The sequence below is a fragment of the Beta vulgaris genome, chromosome 8, assembly GCF_026745355.1.
Source record: "Beta vulgaris subsp. vulgaris cultivar EL10 chromosome 8, EL10.2, whole genome shotgun sequence".
NCBI classification, from domain to species: domain Eukaryota; kingdom Viridiplantae; phylum Streptophyta; class Magnoliopsida; order Caryophyllales; family Amaranthaceae; genus Beta; species Beta vulgaris.
In genome coordinates this window covers 14,170,639-14,197,048 of record NC_079209.1, presented here as the reverse complement: position 1 = coordinate 14,197,048, position 26,410 = coordinate 14,170,639, and the positions used below count along the sequence as shown (strand labels likewise).

The 26,410-nt window shown below is 35.2% G+C and overlaps 1 protein-coding gene across 6 annotated transcripts; it reads right to left on the bottom strand.

Moving 5' to 3' along the window:
• Window positions 1-1,638: 1,638 nt before the first annotated feature.
• LOC104883038 (F-box protein CPR1) lies at window positions 1,639-8,282 on the bottom strand. Of its 6 annotated transcripts, none has more exons than XM_057391230.1 (5): window positions 7,682-8,282; window positions 5,082-6,209; window positions 4,274-4,434; window positions 3,480-3,546; window positions 1,639-2,121 (listed from the first exon to the last, which is right to left on the bottom strand). In XM_057391230.1, the coding sequence occupies exons 2-4, from the start codon at window positions 6,185-6,187 to the stop codon at window positions 3,506-3,508; spliced, it is 1,308 nt and encodes a 435-aa protein (XP_057247213.1). In that variant the 5' UTR covers window positions 6,188-6,209; window positions 7,682-8,282; the 3' UTR covers window positions 1,639-2,121; window positions 3,480-3,505. The 6 variants fall into 6 exon arrangements, with proteins under 6 accessions (XP_057247213.1, XP_010665778.2, XP_057247212.1 ...); XM_010667476.4 differs by having other exon boundaries at window positions 4,267-4,434; window positions 7,682-8,277; XM_057391229.1 differs by lacking the exon at window positions 1,639-2,121 and adding an exon at window positions 3,129-3,381 and having other exon boundaries at window positions 7,682-8,280.
• Between the last annotated feature and the right edge of the window lie 18,128 nt (window positions 8,283-26,410).

Sequence of the window (26,410 nt, the reverse complement as noted above, 5' to 3'; positions counted from 1 at the left end):
GATGAACTGGCACTGTTAAGGAACTAATGAAATTAAATAAACTAGACAAGTATTATATGGTGCAACAGTTATACTATGTCGGTTAAATTGTTAAAGGCTAAAATTTAGGAAACTGTTTTGTGTTTGTTAAAAATCTGATTTTAAAGAAAATATTTTTAAAGGAAAGATTTTATCTTTATTGAAAATAAAATCTTTTTCGATTTTTAGATAAAATATTTTAAAAGATATTATTTTGATAAAAGGATTTAATTTTGGTTTTATTAAAGGATTTAATTTTGGTTTTATTAATTAAAATACTTTTTAATTAAATCAGATTTTTGGTTTACTGCATAAGTGGTTGCTATAATTAAGGAAGCAGTAGAATTTCCATAACACACGTTTAACGTAGATCATGGAGATCATGGGTGTCAAAAGGAACGTGTTCCTCTAGTTGAGGAACATCATGGGAAAATGTTTTTACCCACAAACACATGATCTAAACCACGTTCATTAAACTTACTACTATTTAAGACAAGCACTTAACTGAGTTCAAAGTGTGTCTGACAAAGTGATAATTAATCTACAAATGTATTAATTTGAGTATCACTTTTATTGAGTCAGTACCACCAAAGTTCAAAGTTCCAAGTTCCAGGTTTCATTACCATATGAGTTCATTGTTTCATTAGTACTTTCTATCATTCTACTATTTTGTATTTCGAGTTGAGAAAAGAGTTGAGAAGAACTCTTATTGTTTGAGTTTGGGGAAAGGGTTTGAGTGAATCCTGTAAAGTGTGAGGCTTTGAGTGAAGCAAAGAAAGAGAAAGGAACTTCGAGTGAAGTTCGAGAGGAACAACAGTTAGAGGGAACTGTTGTTGGGACTTGACTTTGTAGAGGAACTCAAGGAGTGGCTCGAGAGATAATAGGTTTGTAACAAAGGTGTTTTGGCCTATTATAGTGAAAGAGTTGAGTTTAAAATCCCTAGTGGTCAAGGTTGTTTCTTCATGTTGGGCCCAAAAAGTTTTTCCTTGTAAAATCTCTTGTGTCTTTCTCTTGTTCCTTTCATTGTTTTATAATTCCGCGAAAAGTTACATTTATTTCTCACACATACAATTCAGCCCCTCTTGTAGTGTTCCTATAGAAATAACACAGTTCAGTTCAGTTCAATTCAGGTCAGTTCAGTTCTGGACAATACTTTTACTCTCACATATCACAATTCATTTCAGTTCAGTTCAGCTCTGGACAATACTTTTACTCTCACATATCACTATTCATTTCAATTCAGTTCAGTTCAATTCAGTTGTTTTATGCCGAATAAAACATGCCCTAAGACTATTTGTTTACTTTCTTCAAATGAGCAATAAATAAAATATAATCTTTGTTGCACGGATAGGTTTTGTTGATTAGGTACTAGTACATACTATGTGAAACAAATCTACATGTGAAAGCAATCTATATATCCATTTCAGTCATTGGTGCGAATATGATTTTCTAACTATAAAATGACAAAATGTGCTTAGCATGTAGCATAACTCCACCAAATTGATTAGATCATATGTAAATATGTTACTCGTTTGATCAAGGCACCTAAACTACATAAAATAAACACAATGAAGAAGAAGAATAGGAACATGGTTCGTAAAATATCAAATCAGTGAATTACCTGAAGATTTCATCTAAAACGCCAAAGGTAGATTCCCTACCTGTCTTTATGATTCTAGTCTTTGACGTTGTTTAGATTTCTTTATCTTCTATTTTCCGAGTTTCTCCTATCACATACTATTATACAATGCTACATGTCTCTACGTTGTGACCATTACTGACCAACATATATACATGAATTTGCATAGGGATCATGTCTATTATCCAAGAAGCATGTTACTGCTGTCAAGGAAAGTTGTTCATCTCCCCGCTTAACATGCCACATTATCCTTGGTAATGCTTTTTGGTGATTAACAGGAATACAGGATACCTCTCTGACTTTATTCTTAGTTTACCTTGCGGAGGAAGAATTTCTTATGCAGCAGCAGCATCTTCCTCCTTTTTATCATTTTTTCGGCATATCTGCTTGCTCTGTGGCATGGGAAGCCTAGCACTTTTCCTTCGTTCAGGTACTGCGGCGTCAAGACTCAAGAATAATGATTTCTGCAAGTAGTATTATGTATGAAAAACGACATTAGATAGCTAATTGTTTTATAGAGAACGGAGTGTACATTGATATTACTGTCACCTTATGGCTTATTTCTTTTTGTTAGTAAAGTCAGCGAAGTCAATAAACCTTCTCCATATCAATAATAATGTAAAACAGTATAAGCAAACACTTAATTATATTGTCAGACTTGATCGTTTCATTGCATTTGTTCATATATCAACTTCTTATCGCAATCCGTATATAGAGATGTTCATAGAATCATAGTCACTGGTGTGCATAAGAAAGAGGGAAGAATTTTGCACCAAACTATAAGAGAACCTCTTAATTTAAAGTCTATTGCTTTTCCCTGAATAAAACAAAAATCTACTGTTTTCATAGTGCATCTGGAGGAAGCTTTCACTACTCACTACACCAATACTCTATACTAATGAAATTGGTTGGTCTGCTTCTATCTCCAAGAAAATAACCAGTGATCTGTTCTTAATTTGCATGATTTGCAAGTCCTTATGTCGTTCATGCACAATTCAAAAGTCAGTTCTTCTCCTACAAGAAATCTGTGTCAAATATAAGCTTCTGCTTTTATAACAATTAGGGACGGTAGGTGCTTATTCCGGTTTCATCAAGCATTCTACATTGAAATGATGTTAGTTTGAGTTACATTGTAGTGGCTTTTACTTAGCCTACAGAATTTGAGTAGACTTAAATTGAGGTTGGTTTAACCGAAAACATTTTCAGCTGGAAATGATTTTTCATATTTCGTTGAACATAAAATTTACTTCATTTGTTTGAATGGGATTACTCTATCCTTCTTGAAATCACTTTCATTCATTAGATCCAGCCGAAGCCAAGCAATAAAAAACAAGAAAACCTGTTTTGCTAGAGCCTAGAAGATACTTTCCTTCCCAACAAAAATAACCTTACAAAGACATCAAATTCAGACCACTACATATGAAACCTGGACTGAACAGAAATCATGAGAAAAAGTTGAGTGCAAACCAGCTAAAACTGAAAAGGAAACAACATGAACATAATCTCAGAAGAGACAGTAAACTGTTAGTTGCTTAGCCAACAGCAAGGAACTCCGGCCTAGCATACAGAAGTTACAAAAACATCAGAGATATTAGGGATTTAAACAGCAGTCTGCATGATTTAAGATAAAGTCGGAAAGCAGAGGTATCCATGTTATCCGACATGACGTTTCCCAAAATTCTCCAGAGCCCTCTTCGAGGTCACCATCCTCCAAATAGCCCATTCTAAACACCAAAAATACAAACGAAAAATAGAATACATATACATAGGATAATAGTTGTATGAATGTACATAACAAGCCAATCAAAATGAGTATAATTACCTTAGCAAATGAGCGTCCTTAAAGCTTCAGTTTGAATCCCTTTGACAGGAAGCCCTCCAAATTATCCCTTAAAATCACCAAGAAAATCTCTATAAGTGCAGTCTCATCTTTTCTAACTCAAATAAACACTTCAAGTATCATTCTTATGCTTTTCTGTCATAACTGCGCATGGGCATGAGGCATGAGGCATGAGGCATGATGGTGAGCCATGGGGTGTGCATCATGGTTTTAGATTTTGGTTGCATTACCGTATTGTAAAGATTCTTGAGTTTATGGCAACTTTGGTTTAGGGCCTTGAAACCGCAATCATCCACATTTCCCATAAATGTGGTCATGTGATGACCCTAATCGCAATCATAACCACATCACAGATTCAATACTATGTCGTGCATAGACATCAGTTTTCAAATTGAACATGAGCACAACAGGCATGCTGGCCCGCTAATTTTTAACCTAAAAAAGGTACATTTCTCATGCGGTGTGGAAAAGTTGTATGAGCCCAACAGGCCAGCAGGATATGTTTCATCCGAAATACTGTATATAACATGAATGCAATGATGAAATTTCCCTTTATCCAAAACAAAATTTAAGATTAAGATCTGTGAAAAAAATACAATAATTCATCAATATTGTATTCAGGTATCACAACATATTAACACACACACATAAAAGGAGAAAATAAGAAAATTGCAAAGATAAGGATACACATAAGGACATAATCTAGGGTCCCATGCACAATGAGACCACAAAGAGCCAGCAAAACACACATCAGAATCCAGTATCTTACCTCTTACCCTTCTTTCTGATATTCTGATTTCCATCTAGTGCTTCCTGATTCTTTTTTAAATTTCCAGTAACATTGTCAAAATCAGGAGTTCTTCCAGAAACGACGTGTGTTGTAGACGAATTTGGCAGGGCAGCAATATTGGCGCTGGCCAGTCGCCTTCTCTCATTACTGCTATTCATCAACAACAGAAGTATGAAAGCCACAAAAAGCTCAAAATCTTGACATTCAACAGGAGAACAGGTAAAACTCATATGACAACCTATAAACCATGTCTTTTACTCAGAGACTATGAAAAAGTTCTTCAAAATATCCACACAATCAGTCCTAGATGTACAAGCTTGATTGTAAAAATATAACCATGCAAACCTGATTACATTAATTCATCCTAACAACTTTCCATTTCGACCCTCATATAGGTAATAGGAACATGATCACAATTCACAACCAAATCTGTAGAAGTGTTATGTGAGCTTGTGCCCTACTTCAGTCAGCCAAATATAAAGGAGGAAAGAGATCAGTTGACAGCAATCTGGAACGTTCCTTCAAATTCACTAGACTTTCATTCATTCATGAAACTCAGAACTAAATAGAAAGGTTATGGCGCTATCAACTAAGATAACAATCTGAAAAACAGGAACCTCTCAAGCATATAACTTGCAAATAATACAAAAGAAAAGAAAAGTAATTTCAAAACAATCAAGCCTACTTCTAGAGTACCTATTAAAGAAAAGTAATAAACGAGAGATGGAAATATAACATTAACATACATATAAGCAAAAAATCTGAGGGAGAATATAAACAAAAGACAAAAATACCTCTTCTTGTTGTGGTGTGTCTTACGACTACCAAGAACCAGGCTTTCCACCAGCATTCCTGCTTCTGGATGTGATGGCATACCGCAGATATTCACTCTCTCTGCTCTCTGCGTTTCCACATCAAACCAAATAAACTTTGAAAGATCTTGTTCGAGAAGCACCTTAGACCCATCCTTTGAGAAGGCAATAGGCCTCACATATTCAAAAGGTCCAATAGTATCTCCCTGCATGACTGCAAACAACTTCGTCCAAGATTCCTGCACACCATACTCCTTCATGACCCACACCTCACTCCGAATGGTGGGATAATTGATTAATAAACATAAGTGTTGGTCCAAGACTTCAATAGTCAAGTGAACTTCACCAGCTGAATAATTTGGCAGCGGCACAACCTTACAATCTTCAGAAGTTAAATCAAATGCCACGATCAATTTTGACTTATCTGAGTCGGGCTTCAAGATTACCATCCAATGCAGACATCCATTCACATAAACACCACTTTGTCTTTTGAAAGAAAGGTAATATTCAGGAGGAAAGTCCTGAACCCTTCTCCAAGAACTCGTCTTCAAACTAAAGACCTTAACTTCGCTATCATAGAAATCAGGGATGTCATTATAAAACTGTATAATCCTAACCACTTTATAATCATCATTAGCCAGATCATAACCAAATCCGTATACTAAACGCTCAGGGCATGTGAAGTACTCAGGGTAATTGATCTTCGAAACAGGCAATTCCCTGCGTTTTTTAGTTGCCGGATTGTAAACAATGGTGCCTTCTTTACCCCTACCTTCCCCATTTGACAAACAAAGCAACCCATTACAAGAACCCACAACAAGAGTACTAAGAGAATCATACTTCAAAGGATGGTCCATTACAACTGCCTCATCAAGTGCAGGGAAGTTCACCAAATAAAGATAGCTGCTTCTGATGACCATGGCATGATTGGTGGTGTTCGCCAGGGAATGTTGCAGATGGAGATTAATTAAATCACTGTCGTCGATTAAGTACTTCCATGATTTTGATACGCAACGAAAGCGCAGAAGAACTATGACAGGAAGCCTTGACAGAATATCCATGATCAACACCATTGGAAGATCCATCATTTTCACTTCACCCACAAAACAACTGAAAATATCAACAACTATATCTCTATTATATAAGCCAAGGGAAGCTATGGCGTCCCCTTTGAAAAGACTTTTTAACCCTTCATTCAATAAAAATACTTACCTATTAAGATTTTGAGATTTTCTTCAATTATAGAATTTCCTAATTTAAAATATGTATATCAAAAGAAGTTCAAAGTAGCTAAAATAATATTTCATAAAAATATGTGTAGTGAAAGAAAAAATTTATGATTGAAGAACAAATTAACATAACTAAAACAATTTATAAATCAACTACAAAAACAAAGACATAAAATTTTAATCTTGCCTACTTTGAAATGCAATACCAATACCAATATCCATTAACAAGTAATAGAAATACCAAGAAAACAACTCCTTCATCAAGTAATTTTTATATTTTGTATTTACACCACATGATATTTAATTAGATTTAATGATAATTGTAATAAATTTAATAATAATTGCCAAAATAATCCACGCACGCATCGCGTTCAAAGAAGGCTAGTATATATATAGCAAAACCCTAGATAATCTTGCATCGACTATTAACATAACAAGACTTTAAATTTATCAAATATCACCAAAAGTGGGAAATCCCAGATTTTGAGTTTATCTCGTCATTTACTCTTTTAAGACCCACTTTCAAATTTAAACAAAGATTACAGAGGTCATGAGAATCAAGAATTACACAGAACACATGAAGAAAGAAATGCATAGCAAACCAACTAGCAATTCAGATTATTATAGAAAATTTGATTGATTGCAACAATTGTTAAAAATATAAAATCAAATAAATTTCTTTTTGTAATTTATTGCAGTAAATCTATCATTCAACATTAATAAATGTAAAAGTTCACGGAGCTATAAGTTCTATACATTTGACTTTCTTAACCCTAAACATTAAAACATCACGTCGTTACCAATAAATTTTGTGAAAGCTTAAATCTTTAAAGTACCCTTAGCCTCAAAAAAAAAAAACATACTCCCTCCATCTCTTTTTGTATCCCAAAATATTGCGCTTGTTTTCCTTTTTATTAATTTGCTTGGACTAAATTATCTTCAATTCCTATCCAAATTTTTCAAAATATCCTTACTTTTCATTCAAAATATGCACCCCTATTTATTGGTTTACACTATTCCAACAAACTTTCATTGATTTTTTATAAGGAAAAATAAAATAAAGAGTTAGTTCCAAGACAAAAATACCAAATAGACACTTTTAAAATAATTTTTTTTGAGAAATCTTACCAATACTATTTTCCTTAATCTCGTGAAAAAAGAGAGGTTAACACTATATTATGAGAACAAGGAGTAGGACAAATTATGAACAACCATCCAAATAATAACTCAGAACAACCAAAAAAATGATAAAAATAAAAATATAAAGAAAATTACAGTGACCAATATCATTAATTGGAAACTTTATGCAAAAGCATTAATATAAGATCATGATTATAAAGGGAGATAAAGTACCTAAAATGTGATTTCAGCGTGGAGTGGAGAAGGAAGTGGAATTGTGGGAATTGTGGATATTGTGTCTTGTGATCTTGGATGGGTTAAATTTGGCCATGTGCGGAGAAAATGTTTGTAGCTAATATTAGCCGTTTCGGCCTATTTTGGAGGAACCACCCTTCAAAATTTCAAAATCTTAAAAAAAAAAAAAAACCAACGTTTGTAGGTTGTTAGGGTCTGTTCTCCCCAGCTTATTTTCAGTTCAGTTCAGTTCAGTTCAATTCAGTTCAGTTCAATTCAATTCAGTTCAGTTCAGTTCAATTCAGTTCAGTTCAGATCAGTTCAGTTCAGTTCAGACCAGTTCAGTTCAGTTCAGTTCAGTTCAGCTCTTGACAATACTTTTACTCTCACATATCACTATTCATTTCAGTTCAGTTCAGTTCAGTTCAGTTCAGATCAGTTCAGTTCAATTCAGTTCAATTCAGTTCAATTCAGTTCAGTTCAATTCAGTTCAGTTCAGTTCAATTCAGTTCAGTTCAGTTCAGTTCAATTCAGTTCAGTTCAGTTCAGTTCAGCTGTTTTATGCCGAAGAGAACAGGCCCTTAATGGCATAAAATAGGGGATAATGAGTCTGACTTTGTTTGCAAACAGTTTAGGATCGGCTCGGTCAATGATAGGTCAAAACTCGGCTCGTGGTAATTCGAATTCAAATTCGGCTTGAAACCTCGTGAACAAGGTTGATTATACTTTTGTATAGAAAAATAATATATTTAAATATATAAACCTAGACATCAACACAATTATAAATTAATAGTTTCATTATCTAAAAGAAAAACTATAAAACTAGGGGGATAAAGAGTCAAGTTTGTTCGTGGACTGTTCGAGCTCGACTCGTTTGACATTTGTGTAAGTTCGGCTCGAACAAAGTTATGCTTGTTAAGTTCAGTCCCGACCTTGGGGGTTGTTTTGAAGAGCAACCGCCCAGGCCCAATAACATAAATTAGATAACAGGTTCAAATCCCTTAAGGGCCAAAAGTTTTTTTTATTTTTTACATTAACTACGTGATCCTATCACCCTTGTTGCGGTAAGATTTTTGACAGACCAAAATCAACTATATTTGCTTGAAGACTTCCATTCAGTATAATATTTGGGGTTCACATCTCTGGCAAGTATTCCAGTCCTACAATTGGTTACCCGTCCCCCTAAAATAAAAATAAAAGTCATACTAAAATAAACAAGTCATCTTGATTTTACAGTAAGCTATTGTAATTCTGCCTCGAAATTTTGCGTAGAAATATGAGTCATACCTAAGATATTGGTTTGCTATGAAAATATATACTTAAAAGAAAACATATTTTCTCCGTTCTTTTAATTGCCTACTTTGACTCTAATACTATTCAGATATATATACATAACTTTGACTATCTATTTTGATGTGTACTTAAGAAAAAACATAGTGTACTTATTTTGTTGTGTAAGTCTAAAAAAAAAGTACTACTTAGTAGCGAAAAATCTAACTCTACCACCAGATGTAAGAGGCCCTAAGCTTCAGTTTTGCCCCGGACCCATAAAATGTCAAGAACGGCCCTGGTTAAGTTTCAAACTCGACTCGTGCTCTAATAAACTTAAACAAACACAAGTCGAGTATACCACAGTTCGAGCTCGGCTCGTCTAATTAACAAGCAGCCCTAGGCATAATGCTTGAACTTCTTTCCATTTGATCATACTTCCACGTAGTATAGATAACATAACGAAGTTGTCCCAATTTATACCGACTACAATCTTGTATACACACAAAGCGTACGAAATCAAATAAAATACACAATTGTGTTATTACATCTAATAACCTCATATAGTAAAAAAAAAAAAAAATTCACAAAGTTCAAGTAAAAAGATTTTGAGGCATCCATTCCTGTACAACAAACGTCAAATTATCGCGTGCATTTATAGTAAAATTCATTGATTAAAGAATGTCAGTAATTTTTTTAAAGAACTTAATTTAACTATCATGTGACTAAGGGAATTTTAGTATTTTTACGTGGACACCAACCGTCTCAAGTTGCCTTATACAATAGATATTCCTAATATGTGATTAGTATTTCGGCTCCACTTTGCATTAATTTGGAGCAATTCCTAAAATGACGTAAAAAAAATTACGGTTATTTCACCAAATACCCATAACAAAAAATTTATTCACTAAATACCCTCACTTTTTTCAAAATTCACCAAATACCCCTAACCTTTAAAAAAAATCACCAAATATCCTTTTGTTGATGGACGTTAGTCCTCCGTTAACGTTTATATATAAGTTAGCCCTAAGTCAACCTAATTAACCCTAAGTCAACCCAATTAATCCTAACTAACCCTAAACCCCCCTCTCTCCCCTAACCCACAAGCCCCCCAGCCCACCGCCCCCTCCTGCCTAAACAACCCTAGCCCTACCAGCCCCCAGCCCCACCTGCCCCCTTCGCCTCCTCCCCACCACCCCAGCCTGAATCCCCCCTCCTCCCCCCACCCCTTCGAACTCACAGCCCCCCCCCCTCCACCCCTTCAAACTCGTTGCTCCCCCTCCCCCGCCGCAAAATCGTGAATCCTGATCCCCCCACCCTTTCGAACTCAGTCACAGTGTTTCAGATCTTCGACAACGGCAGATTTCTTCAGATCTACCACTGGCGGTTTCGGAAATGCAGGAGGAAGGATTGGAAGGGGATGGGGTTGCGGGAAGCCAGCGGGAATGAGGGAGGGGGAGAGGGACAAGTGCACCGACGAGAGTGAGGGAAGGGGAGGCACATGGGGGATTAGTAGGGGAAGGGGTGCTAGTGAGGGAGGCACAAAAGAGGCAGAGGGGGGAGGCGTGAGGGAGGTCGATCGAGGGGAGGGGGTTGCCGTCAAAGAAGGTCTATGTGGGGGCAATCGGGGAGGGGGAGGGGGTGGGGATGGTGGGGCTGGCATTGGGTGGTGGGGCTGGTGGGTCTAGGGTTTGGGGGGTTGGGTTAAAGAGAGTTTAGGGTTTACTTAGGGTTTACTTAGGTTTAATTAGGTTTATTTAGGGTTTTTAGGTTTAATTAGTTAATTGGTTAACAGAGCACTAACATCCGTTAGTCAAAAGAGTATTTTGGATAATTTTTTAAAGCTTAGGAGTAATCAGTTAGTTTGCTCTGCAATTTTCAGCTTTTATATCTAATTTCTAGCTACAATTATCAAATCTGATTGTAATTGGGTTTGTTTCCTTCTATATAGTTGTTATCTTCAAGTGTGGGTTTAGTTCAGTTGTCTTTAGTTGGTAGCATGGATAATATGTATGCCTACTTATTCTACTTAGTTATCATGTTAATTGTTGGAGGAAGCTTTTTGTCTAAATTTGTTGGTAATGCTCTGCATGATTTGTTAGGAAAGTTCTTCGCTTCTTTTCAGTGGAACAAGAGTTGTTTTAAGTTGTATGAGGAATGGATGGTGTCGGTGATTTTGAGTTGTTGTTGCAGGTAATATCATTTCACAAGAGGAAAAAATCTTCTATTGCATATAGTTGATTTTCTTTCCCAATCTCTAGAGAGAGATCTTACCAAGATTCTAGAGTGGGCTACTTGAATTATGAGACAAAGAATTTCTCAGTTTCAAGGTTGAGTAGGGGAAATGGTTCTAAAGTATTGTACCAAAATGAAAGTACTACCTTGAAATCTAAAAGTGGAAGTTGAAAGAGGGGACCCTAGGATAGTTATGGATCCTCCAGTAACTTTGTTAATTGTGAGTGAGCATGGAAGAGGAGGGGTGAGGTGTTCATGGTTGGGATTGCTTTTCTCCTATTTAGTAACACTAGGGGAAAAAAAAGGAAGGGTTGCGGAGGAAGGGCTGCGCTTTTGTACAAAAGCGCAGCCCTACACAACAGAAGGGTTGCGCTTTTATAAAAGGCACAGCCCTTATGACTAAGTAGGGCTGCGCTTTTGAAGAAAAGCGCAGCCCTTCTTTAAAAAATTTGAAAAATTCATCTTCGCGGGCTTCAAATATTAAGCGGGATTCGTCAAATATATGATCCCTCATTCTCTCTCCTCTCTCACGTCCCTCATTATTCCTTTCCTCCTTCTCTCTCATCCTCTCTTCTCTCTCATCCTCTCTTCTCTCTCAAAAACTCCCATAAACGTTTGCGACAAAAACCCTGAAATGATTTGCACTAAACATGCCGACGGAGTCCGATTGCCTATTGTGATACCTTTTCGAAAGCGGAACGGGCCAACGAGTCAAACACATGGCTACGGCGTGATGTTTAGGCTTTTTAAGCCATCCGAGTTCGTTTAAGCCTCCAAATAGTCATTTTAAGTTTTTCCGAATTTTTTTTCCCTTAAATTATATATTAGGGTTTTGTTTTATGTATTTAAAATTATTAGGTTAATGTTTGGAGGTAGTTCTTGTATTTTCAGATCTATAATGTTCTTGTATACTTCTCTTTGTTTATTTTGATTAATGTTCTTGTATACTTCTCTTTGTTTTGATTAATGTTCTTGTATACTTCTCTTTGTTTTGATTGATGTTCTTGTATTTTCATCTTTGTTTTGATTAATGTTCTTGTATTTCCAGATCTATAATTTCTTCTCTTTTGTATATTAGTTTTTGTTCCTTTTTTTCATTTTCGTTTCATTCTTTTTTTTTGTTTTGGGTTTAGTATTTTCGTTTCGTTTCTCTTCTCTTCCGTTTAATTTCAGAAAATGTGAGATTATGAGTAAAAAAATGTCAAAAAATTTTATTTTATTTTATTTATTTTTTGGTAGGAAGGGTTGCGCTAGTTTGGAAAATGTGCAGCCCTTCTAGCTCAGAAGGGCTGCGCTTTTTCCTAACTAGCGCAGCCCTTCTAAGCTAGAAGGGCTGCGCTTTTTCCTAACTAGCGCATCCCTTCTAGCTTAAGGGCTGCGCTTTTCTAGCGCAACCCTACTTAAAAAGTGAAGGGCTGCTACTGAAAGGGCTACTGTCAAAAAGCGCAGCCCTACAGGCCTTTTTCAGCGCAGCCCTTCTTCATTTTTCCACTAGTGTAAATCGGATGCTCATTCGAGATCTACCAATGTAGATATCTCAATTTCGCTTGGTGATGATATTGTCTATCATTAACTTGAAAACTATATATCTCAAGACGGCTTTCCAGTTGGAATATTTGATCTTGTACCAAAGGGAGCAATCCAACATACCCAGTCAAGAGGGTATTGAGTCACAAAAGGTCACTGGGATTGCTCATATTGCGAGTTTCATATCTCACTTGTTCATTGTCCCCATTGTAGAAGAAGTGCACTCCTCTCACTACTTCCATCAGGTTTGTGGTACCCTTTTCATGCAGGTTATTTTGCTTAAGGAATCCACCAAGTCTCATCCATTCCTTATCCTATGATATGGCAATCGTCCACCACCAAAGAAGAGTAAAATTGAAGTTCACCAACAATAATAGCTTTTGACTCAAGTTATTTCTTTCAAGTTTGAGCTTAAGTTTAAGTTATGATATTTGGTGTGTAAGAGCTTATAATGCTTAGTGTGATGCTTGTTTGTTGTTCTTTTGGTGTATTTGAACTCTGCAATATTTTCCCCTTGTCAAAAAAAAAATTAAAATAAATAACTCTATCCCAAAAGCTAATATTTTTAGGTTTTTTAAACTACTAATTCAACCACTAAAATTACTCCAACCACTAGTTTTACCATTAGGAAAATTTTGTCTTTATCCAAACTTTACAAGCTACTTCAAAAATTGTTGACAAACAAGCATAAAGTATGTAAAAATAAATATCTTTAGTGGTTTATACATGTATGTATTAATGAAAAATATAAAATATTTTCACTTTGAATAATGTATGCATTAAGATAGATTTAAGGACATTTCACAATATGTATTTTCATCACATTGGTGAGTTTTGCATAATACTTTCAAGTACTCACTCCGTTCCATAATATACTACTTACTTCTCATTTTTTACGGAAATTAAGGTAAGTGGAAGGAGTAGTAGGATTTTCCAAAAAAATATTTAATGAAGTGTATTTTTATACTTTTATCTTGGAACTAGTTTTTTATTCTCTTTTTCCTTTAAAAATATCAAAAAACAATAAATGTTCCTCAAAATGGTGTAAACTAATAAATAAGGGCAAATATTTTTTAAAAAAAAGTGTAGGGGTATTTTAGAAAGTTTGTGTAACACCCCAGAATTTCAAAGCGGAAAAGAAAGAAATAATAATAGTATTAATAGGACGATGGCGGAAACATCGTCTTCTGGGAATATCACTACTACAAGAAATGCGTTTAAATAACTAAGTGATAAACGAACATAAGTAAATGGTATAAATAAATTAAATTAATTAGAGTAATATCTAAAAGAAAAAAAATGACTCTTAATAAAAATTCTAGGCCTAAAACATCTAGCTTTTTAATGCTCACAACTCAACCCAAGCCCAAAACCATCAACATAACTTGCAAGATATACAACAAACATCCACAATCAGTGGGGAGTAACTAGTAGTTCTCCTAGCCCAAATAGGAACAAAAAATAAACTTAAAGAAATTAGAAGCAACGCCAAAGACATACATCACCAAGATAACATGCTCTCAACGAGGTACAACAAGTCACAAGCAACAAGCATGCCTAATAAGAAAGCTCAACGCTCAAAACCAAGTCAATCCATGCAACAAACACAATCAAACACACCATCAAGATCAAACACAACAGACCATGCCGTCTATGAGTAGACTCATTGGACCATGCCGCCCAAGGCCTACGTTGCATATTCGAGGACCATGCCGCCCTTTCCGAATAGCAAAACTCAACGGATCATACCACCCGTGAGTGAACCATTGGACCATACCGCCCAAGGTTAAGTAACCAATTCCTAGGACCATACTGCCCTTAGGATAATCAAACCCAAATTCCTATGACCATATCGTCCATAGGATCAATCAAACACAAAGACATAACTAGAGATGGAAATGGATCGGGTTCGGGGCGGGTGGACCATCACCCGCATCCATCACCCACCTCCATCCATCCCACCCGATCCATCCATCACTCGGTCAAACATCCACCCGAATCCATCCATCCATCACCCACGGGTGAAACGAATGGATCGGGTGATAATCGGATGAACTATGTTAAAAGCAAAATAATAAAAAATATCAATAACATCAAATAATTAAATCCAAATCCAAACTTCAATTAATTAAATTACACCGACACAAAGTTCAACATTCAACAACATCAAATAATTAAAGAGTCAAATAAAGTTTAGCCTACATATGGCAATATCTTAATTCATTATAAAAGTCTGAAAATAAAATCTGTAGCAAGTAGCAACATAACAATACAGTAGCAGTAGCACAACACAGCATCACAGCCATAACAACAAGACAGCGGCAGCACAACACCACCAAGGCACCAATAATCACAGCAGCAGCGAACAAGGCCCTCCACTACAAGTCATCTTCATCTTCATCATATATTTTCATCTTCATCTCCCTACCAATAATTAAACAAACAAATGATTAAGATAAGAATAATATTTAGAAAAGTAATAAGTTAGGAAGTAGGAACTTAGTACATAAAATTATTACCGAGTCTATATCAACAACTTCACTCCCTGCATTACCACTTGCATCATCATCCACGGTATCAAAATCATCCAGTATTATAGAACATGCTTGAGCATTGTCCAAAGAAGTATCTAAACAAATACATAAGATTTTGCATTAATTTTACCTATGTCAAAGTAACAAATACATCAAACATGTAATCCCCCACATTTTTAAAGGATTTTTCATAAATATATTAAGTTATTTATGTAATTATATTAAATCCAAATGAGTTTGGAAAATGATTTGACTTTTAAAAAAGGTTGACTATTTTAAAAGTCAACTAAAAATAATTTTTCTAAGCTTAATAAAGTTTGTAATATTTTAATTAAGCGTGTTTTAAATAAGAGTTTAATTATTAAAAGTATATTTGAAAAGAAACTTAATGGAATCGAAAGCCCAAAAGAAATAAAAAGGGAAAGGATAATTTGATGACTAAAGTCCTAACAAGCCCATCTTGTTAGTCATCAAAAGTTTTAATTATTGAATTCCTTTTCCTAAGCCCAATAGGATTAGCCTATTGTTTTAATTATTGAATTCTTCCTTTTTCCTAAGCCCAATAGGATTAGCCTATTTAAATATCCTAAAACCCGAATTTTTGCCCTACACCTTATTTTCTCTCTCCTCACTTGCACGTGACTTTGAGTCTCTCTCTCTCACTCGACATTTTCTTTTCTTCCCTTCACTCGTTTTTTTCTCTCACCCGAATCTGATTGGCCAGATTTCTCATAGTTCCGTTTATTTTTAGCCAAAACTTCCTTCTTGAAAGTTGTAGATCTCGAAAAGTTATTGAATTTAGGCTCAAGAATCACTCAATTCCGAATTCTATTCTATTAGTTATGGCCTCTGCAAGTTTCGCAATTCTGCTGCCATATTTCCTCGCGATTTCGGTATTTCTCTTTTTTCTCCTTTTCTTTTGATTCTTTTCCTCGTTTTCTTATATATTGACTTCATATATATTATATATTGAATATTAATATTTTCGATTTGTTATTATTTTTAGATTGAAGTTTTAATCATTAAAGCATGGATTTTTAGAGTTTTAATTACTATAAAACCATAGTAGCATATTAGATACTATGAGATTGATTTAGATTTATTTTAAACATGTTTATATACGTTTAAAGAAGGTTTTATGATTTTAAAAGTTGCTGGAATTTTAGAAAGAGTTTTATTAATGGAGTTTTAAGATTTTTAATTACTAGTTGTAGTACTATGCTAGGAATTAAAAGTTATTGAAGTTTTGATATTAAATAAGCTTTTGAATATATTTAAAGGATTTTAAATATTTTAAAGTTGCCGTATTTTTAATTAAGAGTATTGATTTTAGTTTATATTAATTTTTAGGCGGAGAAGCTTTCGTAGGAGACTTTTAACGTTTTAAAAGTGGCCTACAGGCTAGTATATAAAGGTACGTACATAGTCTACGTGCTAAATGGTTTAGAACATGCCTTAGGGATGATTTTTATTTATTAGTATCATGTATAGGACCTTGTTCATGTATATGATTTACTATAATTACTTTACATGTTACTTGCTGTGTGCTACATGTAAATTGAGAATATGTATGTATGACTTGTTTGTATGGAAGTTTGATGCAAGCAATAAGTTCAGTTTGGTATTAATTCGTAAGTGGATTAATTTAAGTAAGTTGGAATCATGTGTTACATAGATTCTTGGAGATTATTTATTTATCTTATAAGAACCGTGGATCTTATTTGGTAAGTATGGATTATACCTATGTAAAGGTACGGATTTCTGTTGGCTGGGTTCAACAAAGGATAAAAAGAAATAAAAGGAGTCTTGATTGATAAGTTGTGAACACTTGTTAATCCACAGATAAAAAGAATTTGTTATCATTATGTGATTGCGAATTGTGTGTTATTTGGTTGTTGTGGTGTCAACACAAATATTAAAAATGAATGCAACGTAAAGTGAAACGAGAATAAGTTATAGACTTTAGACTGGTGCACGTCTAGAGTTGGACATAAGGGTTGGGGTTATGGTGAGCGTGCCATAGCTTTTCTAGGAATGGGTTGATCACCATCCCTTTTTATTCAAAGGTTCCTCGATATCGCAGGTCACTCTGAAATGCGGAGTCGCGCCCCCATTTCATTTTTTAATGGCAGGACAACTCGTCTAATAACTATTCCATTAAAGTGATAAAAGCTAATTTAAGTTTAGTTCAGTAAAAGTCGTCTGCAGAGTATTACTTATTTATGTTATTATTTATCCCTGCAAATTTTTGTGTAGTATCATGTTTAGGATTATTTTTGTCTGATATGTAGTACTCAGCTTTGCTGATTACGTGCTTGTCTGTGTTTGTGATCATGGCTTTGCCTATTGATCCTGTGGTGATCCTTCGGGGGAGCAGAGTCAATAAAGCATTGACATTACAGGTTCGAAGATGCATACATTGGGGAATCTGGAATGGAGAGGCTTTTGTGATAGTAGTATTTAAGTTGTTTCTAGGAGTTTATATTTCCAGACTTTAGCTTTGAGTTGGTGTGTTTCAGTTCAAACATTGTTTGACTCTTATTTCATAAGTTCAATAAAGTTGGTTTTGTTTTAGTAAGTTTTCCGCTGCAAAATTCAGAGTAAGCCGAAACGTTTTCACACGGGCGATAATGCCTGGGTAATTCTCTAAGTTTTATATTATAAAGTATTTTCTAGAAAGAGAGAATTATCGGGGTGTTACAAAGTGGTATCAGAGCTTTAGGTTAGTTTAAGACTTATAGGCGCCTAACTAACTAGCTTATTAAGTGACTTTAGCTTCTTAAGTACCTAGCTTACTGGTTATTTGAAGGAAACCTTAGTATGCTCCTACGTTTCATTTCGAAAAGCGAAACAAAATATTTGAGGATCAAAAAATTTTTTTTAGAAAACCGAAATTTTTCGGAAATTTGGGTTGAAAATTGCGTTTCCGAAATTGGAGGAGTTCGGAATTTTGTCGTCTTTCGGAATTTTTTTTTTTTTAAGTCCGAATTAAAAAAAAAAAAATTTGTCGAATGTCTTCAAGTTCGAAATTTTTTTTTTTAGAAAATTTATTTGGGTACAAAAGTAATGTTATTTATAAAAAGTGTCTGCATTTTTTTCATGCCTTTAAGGGTTTATAGCATGACATTGTGAGAATGGGTAGTATAGAAGGGCATATAGGATAGAAATATTATATGCCTGCATTGAAAATTAGTTCAGCATCATCATTATTTTCTTCCCTGCAAATAAGTGCATTATTATTTTACTTCCCTGCTATGATGCATGAATGTTTTTCTTCCCTGCTAACTGTTATATCCTTTTTGCCTGCTAAGGTGTTATATTTTACATGCTTTTGTTGTTGCCTACCTTTTTGTTATTTGTGGGAACACGTTAGAAAGAGTGCTAAACCATTATGGTTTATTTGTTGTAGATCCCTAACCATGTCTGCCAGACAAGTTAATAGAATTGTCAGGCAAAGTTAATAGAGTAGGAAGCTATCATAACCCAATTATATTGAGTGATGATGAGAATGTTCGATGTCATGAGCCTGGAAGTTATAGTTACATTAGCTTGGAGATCATTATGCATTATGGGTTAAAAGTAGGTATCCCTGTTAGCGATATATGAAGTAATTCAAGAGTTTGATTGTACTAGAGTGCAAACTTGAAAGGACATCTACAATGTTATTTGGAGACTTTATCTGAGCGATGTGAGTGTTTTAGAGATGGATGAAAATGGATATCATCCCAAAAGTATTTGAAGATCTACTAGATCTAGGAACTCAAGTTATTATTGTTATTATTATTATTATTATAGTGATTACCCTGGAGACTTTGAAGATGAAATGTTTACTCCGTATAAAGGAAACAAGGATGAGAATGATGGTGTAATTCCATAGAGTATTTAATTATGTTTAAGATTAGTTGTTGGAAAGTAGTCAAGCTATAATGGTTTAAATTTCCTTATTCTATATTGTTGAGGAATAAGTTGGTTATTTTGGATTGGAAAAATATTCTTATTATCGATTGAGGAATAAAAGTTATTATTTATTTATATGAGTGAGTAAGAATTTATTCTGGGCACGTGATGGGAATATTTTTTTATTTATTATTCTTTTCATCATGTGATTATATTCTTGCTTGCTTGTTTCTACTTGCACGTTGATGTGAATATATTTTACATGAACGATTATGTGATTATTAGAGAACATTTCATGTTGGAACTTAGTGGAAATTGTATGTTGATGCGATCTTTAATGATCAAATCAAATGTTGCCTTCTAGAATGGCAAGTAAGTCTAAATCGAAACCAAAGTAGAGTTACGTTAAGTTTCGGTTGCGAAGTAGAGTGTCAAACAATAATGATGCCCTAGCTTCTGTTATTCGCCTATTGGCAGAGAATTTGACTCGAAAAAGTTGAGTGTCCCGATTCTGCTGGGACATGTTGGAGAGACTAGCTAAGAATAAAATGTCGTACCTTAAGGGGTAAACTGACCCTATCCTCTTAGAGAGTCGGATTAGGGCTTTAAAAGATTTTTGGGGCTGTGAACTGTCCTGAGAGTGTGAAAGTAGGTCAAGTTATATGTATCTGAAAGATGAGACTGACTTATAGTAGAAAGAGAATGAGACTAGACTCAGTATTATGAAAGAGTTTATTTGGGAATCCTTTATTGCTGCTTTAAGAGAAAAGTTTTACCCTTTTTATGAGGAAAACCTAGAGTTTATAAACCTTAGGATGAGAAGTATGACTATCTCTAAGTATTATAGCAAGTTCATAGTTGTCTAGATTTGCATTGAGGTAATAGCCACTGAGGAGTTAAAGGCTCAGTGATTTGAGCGAAGTTTGATTGAGGAAATTCAATTGGGTATAGTAGATTTTGAAGTGATTGATTTGCCTATTAGCATACCTATTGGAGAAATCATAAGGTGTACCAGTTTTAGAAACTGCCTTTGAAGATAGGAGGCTTTGTATTTCATCCTGACTTAATAGTTAATTAGGAGACCTAGATGTGATTCTTGGGATGAACTGGTTGAGTCATTTACAAGGCCAACGAATTGTGAAGTTCAAGAGTAGTGTTGAGAAACCCTTGGGAAAATTGACCTCATATAGACGATTTGGGAAACCAAAGAATTTGGAGTGATCTTCTATGCAAGTGCAGAATAGTGAAGAAAGGGGTGTGAGTTTTTCTGTAGTGTGCAAGATGTGAGTAAGGAAGCTGAGTTAAAACTTGAGGATGTTCCAATAGTGAATGAGTTTATGGACGTATTTCCGAGTGAAATTTCAGGTATGCCGCCTGCAAGAGCTGTTGAGTTTACCATAGACTTAGTTCCTGGAACTGCACCTATATCTAAGGCACCTTATAGAATGGCACCTCCTGAGATGAGTGAGTTAAAGACGCAATTGCAAGAACTTTTGGATAAGGGTTATATCAGACCTAGTGCATCGCCTTGGGGAGCTCCTGTTTTGTTCGTGAAGAAAAAGGATGGGAGTATGAGGTTATGTATCGACTATAGGGAGTTGAATAATGTTACCATTAAGAACAAGTACCCTTTGCCTAGAATAGATGACCTATTCGATCAATTGAAGGAGCTAGTGTGTTCTCGAAGATTGACTTACGTTCAGGATATCACCATTGAGGGTAGCTGATAAGGATGTACCTAAGACTGCCTTTAGAACGCGTTATGGTCACTACGAGTTCACTGTAATGCCATTTGGGTTAACAATGCTCCTGCTATATTTATGGATTGATGAATAGAATCTTTCATGAGTTTTTAGATAAGTTCGTAGTGGTTTTCATTGATGACATTTTGATTATTCGAGGAATGAAACCGAACAGATGAACATTTGAGGATTATTTGGAAACCTTGAGAAGAACCAACTATATGCCAAGTTCTCTAAGTGTGATTTCGTTTGGAGAAAGTAGCATTCTTGGGTCATTTTGTGTCTAAGGAAGGAGTCTCTGTAGATCCTGCTAAGATTCAAGCTGTGAGTGAGTGGCCAACTCCAAAGAGTGTGACTGACATTAGAAGTTTCTTGGGTTTAGCTGGCTATTATAGGAGATTTGTGAGATTTCTCGAAGATAGCAAGACCTATGACTAATTTGATGAAAAAGGAGTCCAAGTTTGAGTGGAATGAGAAGTGTGAGGAAGCTTTCCAGATCTTGAAGATCGTTTAACCACTGCACCTGTCTTAACCCTACCTGATGGGAATGAGGGATTTGAGGTCTATAGTGATGCTTCGAAGAATGGTTTGGGTTGTGTTTGCAACAGAATGGAAGGTAATAGCTTATGCATCGCGTCAACTGAAACCTTATGAGGCTAATTACCCTACCCATGATCTAGAGTTAGCTGCCATTGTATTGCATTGAAGATTTGGAGACATTATCTTTATGGGCAACTTGCAAGATATTCACAGACCATAAGAGCTTGAAATACATATTTACCCAAAAAGACTTGAATATGAGACAAAGGAGATGGCTAGAGTTGATTAAGGATTACGATCTAGACATCCAGTATCATGAAGGGAAAGCCAATGTGGTGGCTGACGCCTTGAGTAGGAAATCGAGTCATAGCTTGAGTCTTTGATAGTCCTGAGGAGTTGTGTAGAGATATGCAAAGGTTGAACCTAGAAATTTTAAATCCTGGGGAAAGTGAGGCTAGACTCAGTAATCTTTCTTTGGGAGTGTCATTTTCGATGAGATCATTGAGGGTCAAGTTGGGGATGAGCATCTAGATAAGATAAAAGAGAAAATGAAGCAAGGTAAGGAAGTAGACTTCAAGATTCATGAGATGGGAGTCTAAGGTTTAAAGGGAGGTGGTGTGTACCACAGAAGTGTAACGACCTAAAGAGACGTCTTATGGATGAGGGGCATAAACTCCATATTCTGTGCACCCTGGGGGTGACAAGTTGTATAAGGATCTTAAGGTGATATATGGTGGCCGAACATGAAACGAGAGGTAGCGAGTATGTGTCTAAGTGTCTAACCTGTCAGAAAGTGAAGATAGACCATAAGAGGCCCATGGGGACAGTCCAACCACTAGAGGTTCCTGGATGGAAGTGGGATTCGATTTCTATGGACTTTGTGACTGCCTTACCCAAGTCGAGGAGTGGAAATGATACCATTTGGGTTATAGTGGATAGACTGACCAAGTCCGCTTTTTCATACCTATTAAGGAGACATGGAAGAAGAAGCAACTCGCTACAACCTATATCAAGCATGTAGTGAGATTGCACGGAGTCCCAAAGGACATTATTTCAGACCGTGACTCTAGATTTCTATCTAAGTTTTGGAAAAGGTCAAGCAAACCTTGGGACAACATTAAAGATGAGTACCGCCTTTCACCCTGCGACCGATGGTCAGACTGAGAGGACTAACCAAACTATGGAAGACATGTTGCGAGCTTGTGCTATAGATTTTCAAGGAAGTTGGGAGGACCAATTAGATTTGATTGAGTTCTCTTACAATAATAGTTACCATGCGAGTATCAAGATGGCACCTTTTGAGGCGTTATATGGACGGAAGTGTAGAAGTCCCATTTGCTGGAAGACTATAGTGAGAATGTAGTTTTGGGGACAGAATTCATTGAGGAGACCGTCAAGAACGTTAGATTGATTCAGGCTAGAATTCAAGCTGCGCAAGATAGGCAGAAGAGTTATGCAGACTTAAAACGGCGCGAAGATGAGTTCGCTGTAGGTGATAAAGTATTCCTGAAAGTATCACCCACCAAAGGCGTTATGGATTTGGGAAAAAGGGCAAGCTGAGTGCTAAATATGTAGGCCCATATGAAATTTTGGAGCGCATTGGGAAAGTAGCTTATAGATTGGCATTGCCAATGGAGTTTGAAAAGATGCACGATGTGTTTCACATATCCCAATTGAAGCGCTATATCCCTGATGAGCGCCATGTGTTAGAGCCTGAACGAGTGCAGATAGATAGTAGCCTCACTTATGAGGAAAGACCTGTCAAGATTCTCGACAGGAAAGTGCGTAGTACGCGTAACAAGGATGTCATATTGTCAAAGTTCTTTGGTCTAACCACGAGTCAGAAGAGGCAACGTGGGAAGCCGAAGAGGATATGAAGAAAAAGTATCCAGACCTATTCCTTGAGGTGAGTTACGAGGGCGTAACTCGTTTTCTTTAAGGGGGGTAGAATGCGATAAATTTCGCGCTTTTTGTCTATTTTTATGACATTTTCATGTATATGTATGCCTATGTTGGGCAATTTGCACATGTTAGTGCAAAAGAAGTAGAGTCTCCGCATAAGAAAAGTGTTCGAAGTAACACAAGTGTTTAAAAATGGGAAAGTGCACAGAGGCACTACTTTTCTTCAAAGATTTTCGAAATGATGAGTTCAAACTTTCGAAACAAGAGGGTTTTGTGTTAAGTTTCGGGACGAAACTTCTTTTAAGGGGGGTAGACTGTAATCCCCCACATTTTTAAAGGATTTTCATAAATATATTAAGTTATTTATGTAATATATATTAAATCCAAATGAGTTTGGAAAATGATTTGACTTTTAAAAAGGGTTGACTATTTTAAAAGTCAACTAAAATATTTTTCTAAGCTTAATAAAGTTTGTAATATTTTAATTAAGTGTGTTTAAATAAGAGTTTAATTATTAAAAGTATATTTGAAAAGAAACTTAATGGAATCGAAAGCCCAAAAGAAATAAAAAGGGAAAGGATAATTTGATGACTAAAGTCCTAACAAGCCCATCTTGTTAGTCATCAAAAGTTTTAATTATTGAATTCCTTTTCCTAAGCCCAATAGGATTAGCCTATTGTTTTAATTATTGAATTCTTCCTTTTTCCTAAGCCCAATAGGATTAGCCTATTAAAATATCCTAAAACCCGAATTTTTGCCCTACACCTTATTTTCTCTCTCCTCACTTGCACGTGACTTTGAGTCTCTCTCTCACTCGACATTTTCTTTTCTTCCCTTCACTCGTTTTTTTCTCTCACCCGAATCTGATTGGCCAGATTTCTCATAGTTCCGTTTATTTTTAGCCAAAACTTCCTTCTTGAAAGTTGTAGATCTCGAAAAGTTATTGAATTTAGGCTCAAGAATCACTCAATTCCGATTCATATTCTATCAGTTATGGCCTATGCAAGTTTCGCAATTCTGCTGCCATATTTCACTCGCGATTTCGGTATTTCTCTATTTTTCTCCGTTTTCCTTTTTGATTCTTTTCCTCGTTTTCTTATATATTGACTTCATATATATTATATATTGAATATTAATATTTTCGATTTGTTATTATTTTTAGATTGAAGTTTTAATCATTAAAGCATGGATTTTTAGAGTTTTAATTACTATAAAACCATAGTAGCATATTAGATACTATGAGATTGATTTAGATTATTATTTTAAACATGTTTATATACGTTTAAAGAAGGTTTTATGATTTTAAAAGTTGCTGGAATTTTAGAAAGAGTTTTATTAATGGAGTTTTAAGATTTTTAACTACTAGTATTGTAGTACTATGCTAGGAATTAAAAGTTATTGAAGTTTTGATACTAAACTAAGCTTTTGAATATATTTAAATGGGATTTTAAATATTTTAAAGTTGCCGTATTTTTAATTAAGAGTATTGATTTTAGTTTATATTAATTTTTAGGCGGAGAAGCTTTCGTAGGAGACTTTTAACGTTTTAAAAGTGGCCTACAGGCTAGTATATAAAGGTACGTACATAGTCTACGTGCTAAATGGTTTAGAACATGCCTTAGGGATGATTTTTATTTATTAGTATCATGTATAGGACCTTGTTGTCATGTATATGATTTACTATAATTACTTTACATGTTACTTGCCTGTGTGCTACATGTAGATTGAGAATATGTATGTGTATGAATTGTTTGTATGGAAGTTTGATGCAAGCAATAAGTTCAGTTTGGTATTAATTCGTAAGTGGATTAATTTAAGTAAGTTGGAATCATGTGTTACATAGATTCTTGGAGATTATTTATTTATCTTATAAGAACCGTGGATCTTATTTGGTAAGTATGGATTATACCTATGTAAAGGTACGGATTTCTGTTGGCTGGGTTCAACAAAGGATAAAAAGGAAATAAAAGGAGTCTTGATTGATAAGTTGTGAACACTTGTTAATCCAAAGATAAAAAGAATTTGTTATGATTATGTGATTGCGAATTGTGTGTTATTTGGTTGTTATGGTGTCAACACAAATATTAAAATGAATGCAACGTAAAGTGAAACGAGAATAAGTTATAGACTTTAGACTGGTGCACGTCTAGAGTTGGACATAAGGGTTGGGGTTATGGTGAGCGTGCCATAGCTTTTCTAGGAATGGGTTGATCACCATCCCTTTTTATTCAAAGGTTCCTCGATATCGCAGGTTACTCTGAAATGCGGAGTCGCGCCCCCATTTCATTTTTTAATGGCAGGACAACTCGTCTAATAACTATTCCATTAAAGTGATAAAAAGCTAATTTAAGTTTAGTTCAGTAAAAGTCGTCTGCAGAGTATTACTTATTTATGTTATTATTTATCCCTGCAAATTTTTGTGTAGTATCATGTTTAGGATTATTTTTGTCTGATATGTAGTACTCAGCTTTGCTGATTACGTGCTTGTCTGTGTTTGTGATCATGGCTTTGCCTATTGATCCTGTGGTGATCCTTCGGGGAGCAGAGTCAATAAAGCATTGACATTACAGGTTCGAAGATGCATACATTGGGGAATCTGGAATGGAGAGGCTTTTGTGATAGTAGTATTTAAGTTGTTTCTAGGAGTTTATATTTCCAGACTTTAGCTTTGAGTTGGTGTGTTTCAGTTCAAACATTGTTTGACTCTTATTTCATAAGTTCAATAAAGTTGGTTTTGTTTATTAAGTTTTCCGCTGCAAAATTCTGAGTAAGCCGAAACGTTTTCACACGGGCGATAATGCCTGGGTAATTCTCTAAGTTTTATATTATAAAGTATTTTCTAGAAAGAGAGAATTATCGGGGTGTTACAAAACATTAAAAGAATAAAATGTTACATGAGTACTCTCCAAGTATCCAATTTTGCATACACATTAAAGCTTCCACTGTATTAGCTGCAAGTCGGGAACGATGAGGGCTAATAAATCTTCCTCCCATACTAAATGCGCTCTCCGATGCGACAGTAGATGCTGGAATTGCTAATAAGTCTTTAGCAATCTTTTGTAATGTTGGATATTTTAGCTCTA

Coding starts and splice junctions, on each gene's coding strand:
- LOC104883038 (XM_010667476.4), bottom strand. CDS start 6,187: ATGATGGATCTTCCAATGGTGTTGATCATGGATATTCTGTCAAGGCTT. Junction 4,435..5,081: donor ACACACCACAACAAGAAGAG/GTATTTTTGTCT, acceptor GATGAATAGCAG/TAATGAGAGAAGGCGACTGG. Junction 3,547..4,266: donor ATCAGAAAGAAGGGTAAGAG/GTAAGATACTGG, acceptor GGTGATTTTAAG/GGATAATTTGGAGGGCTTCC.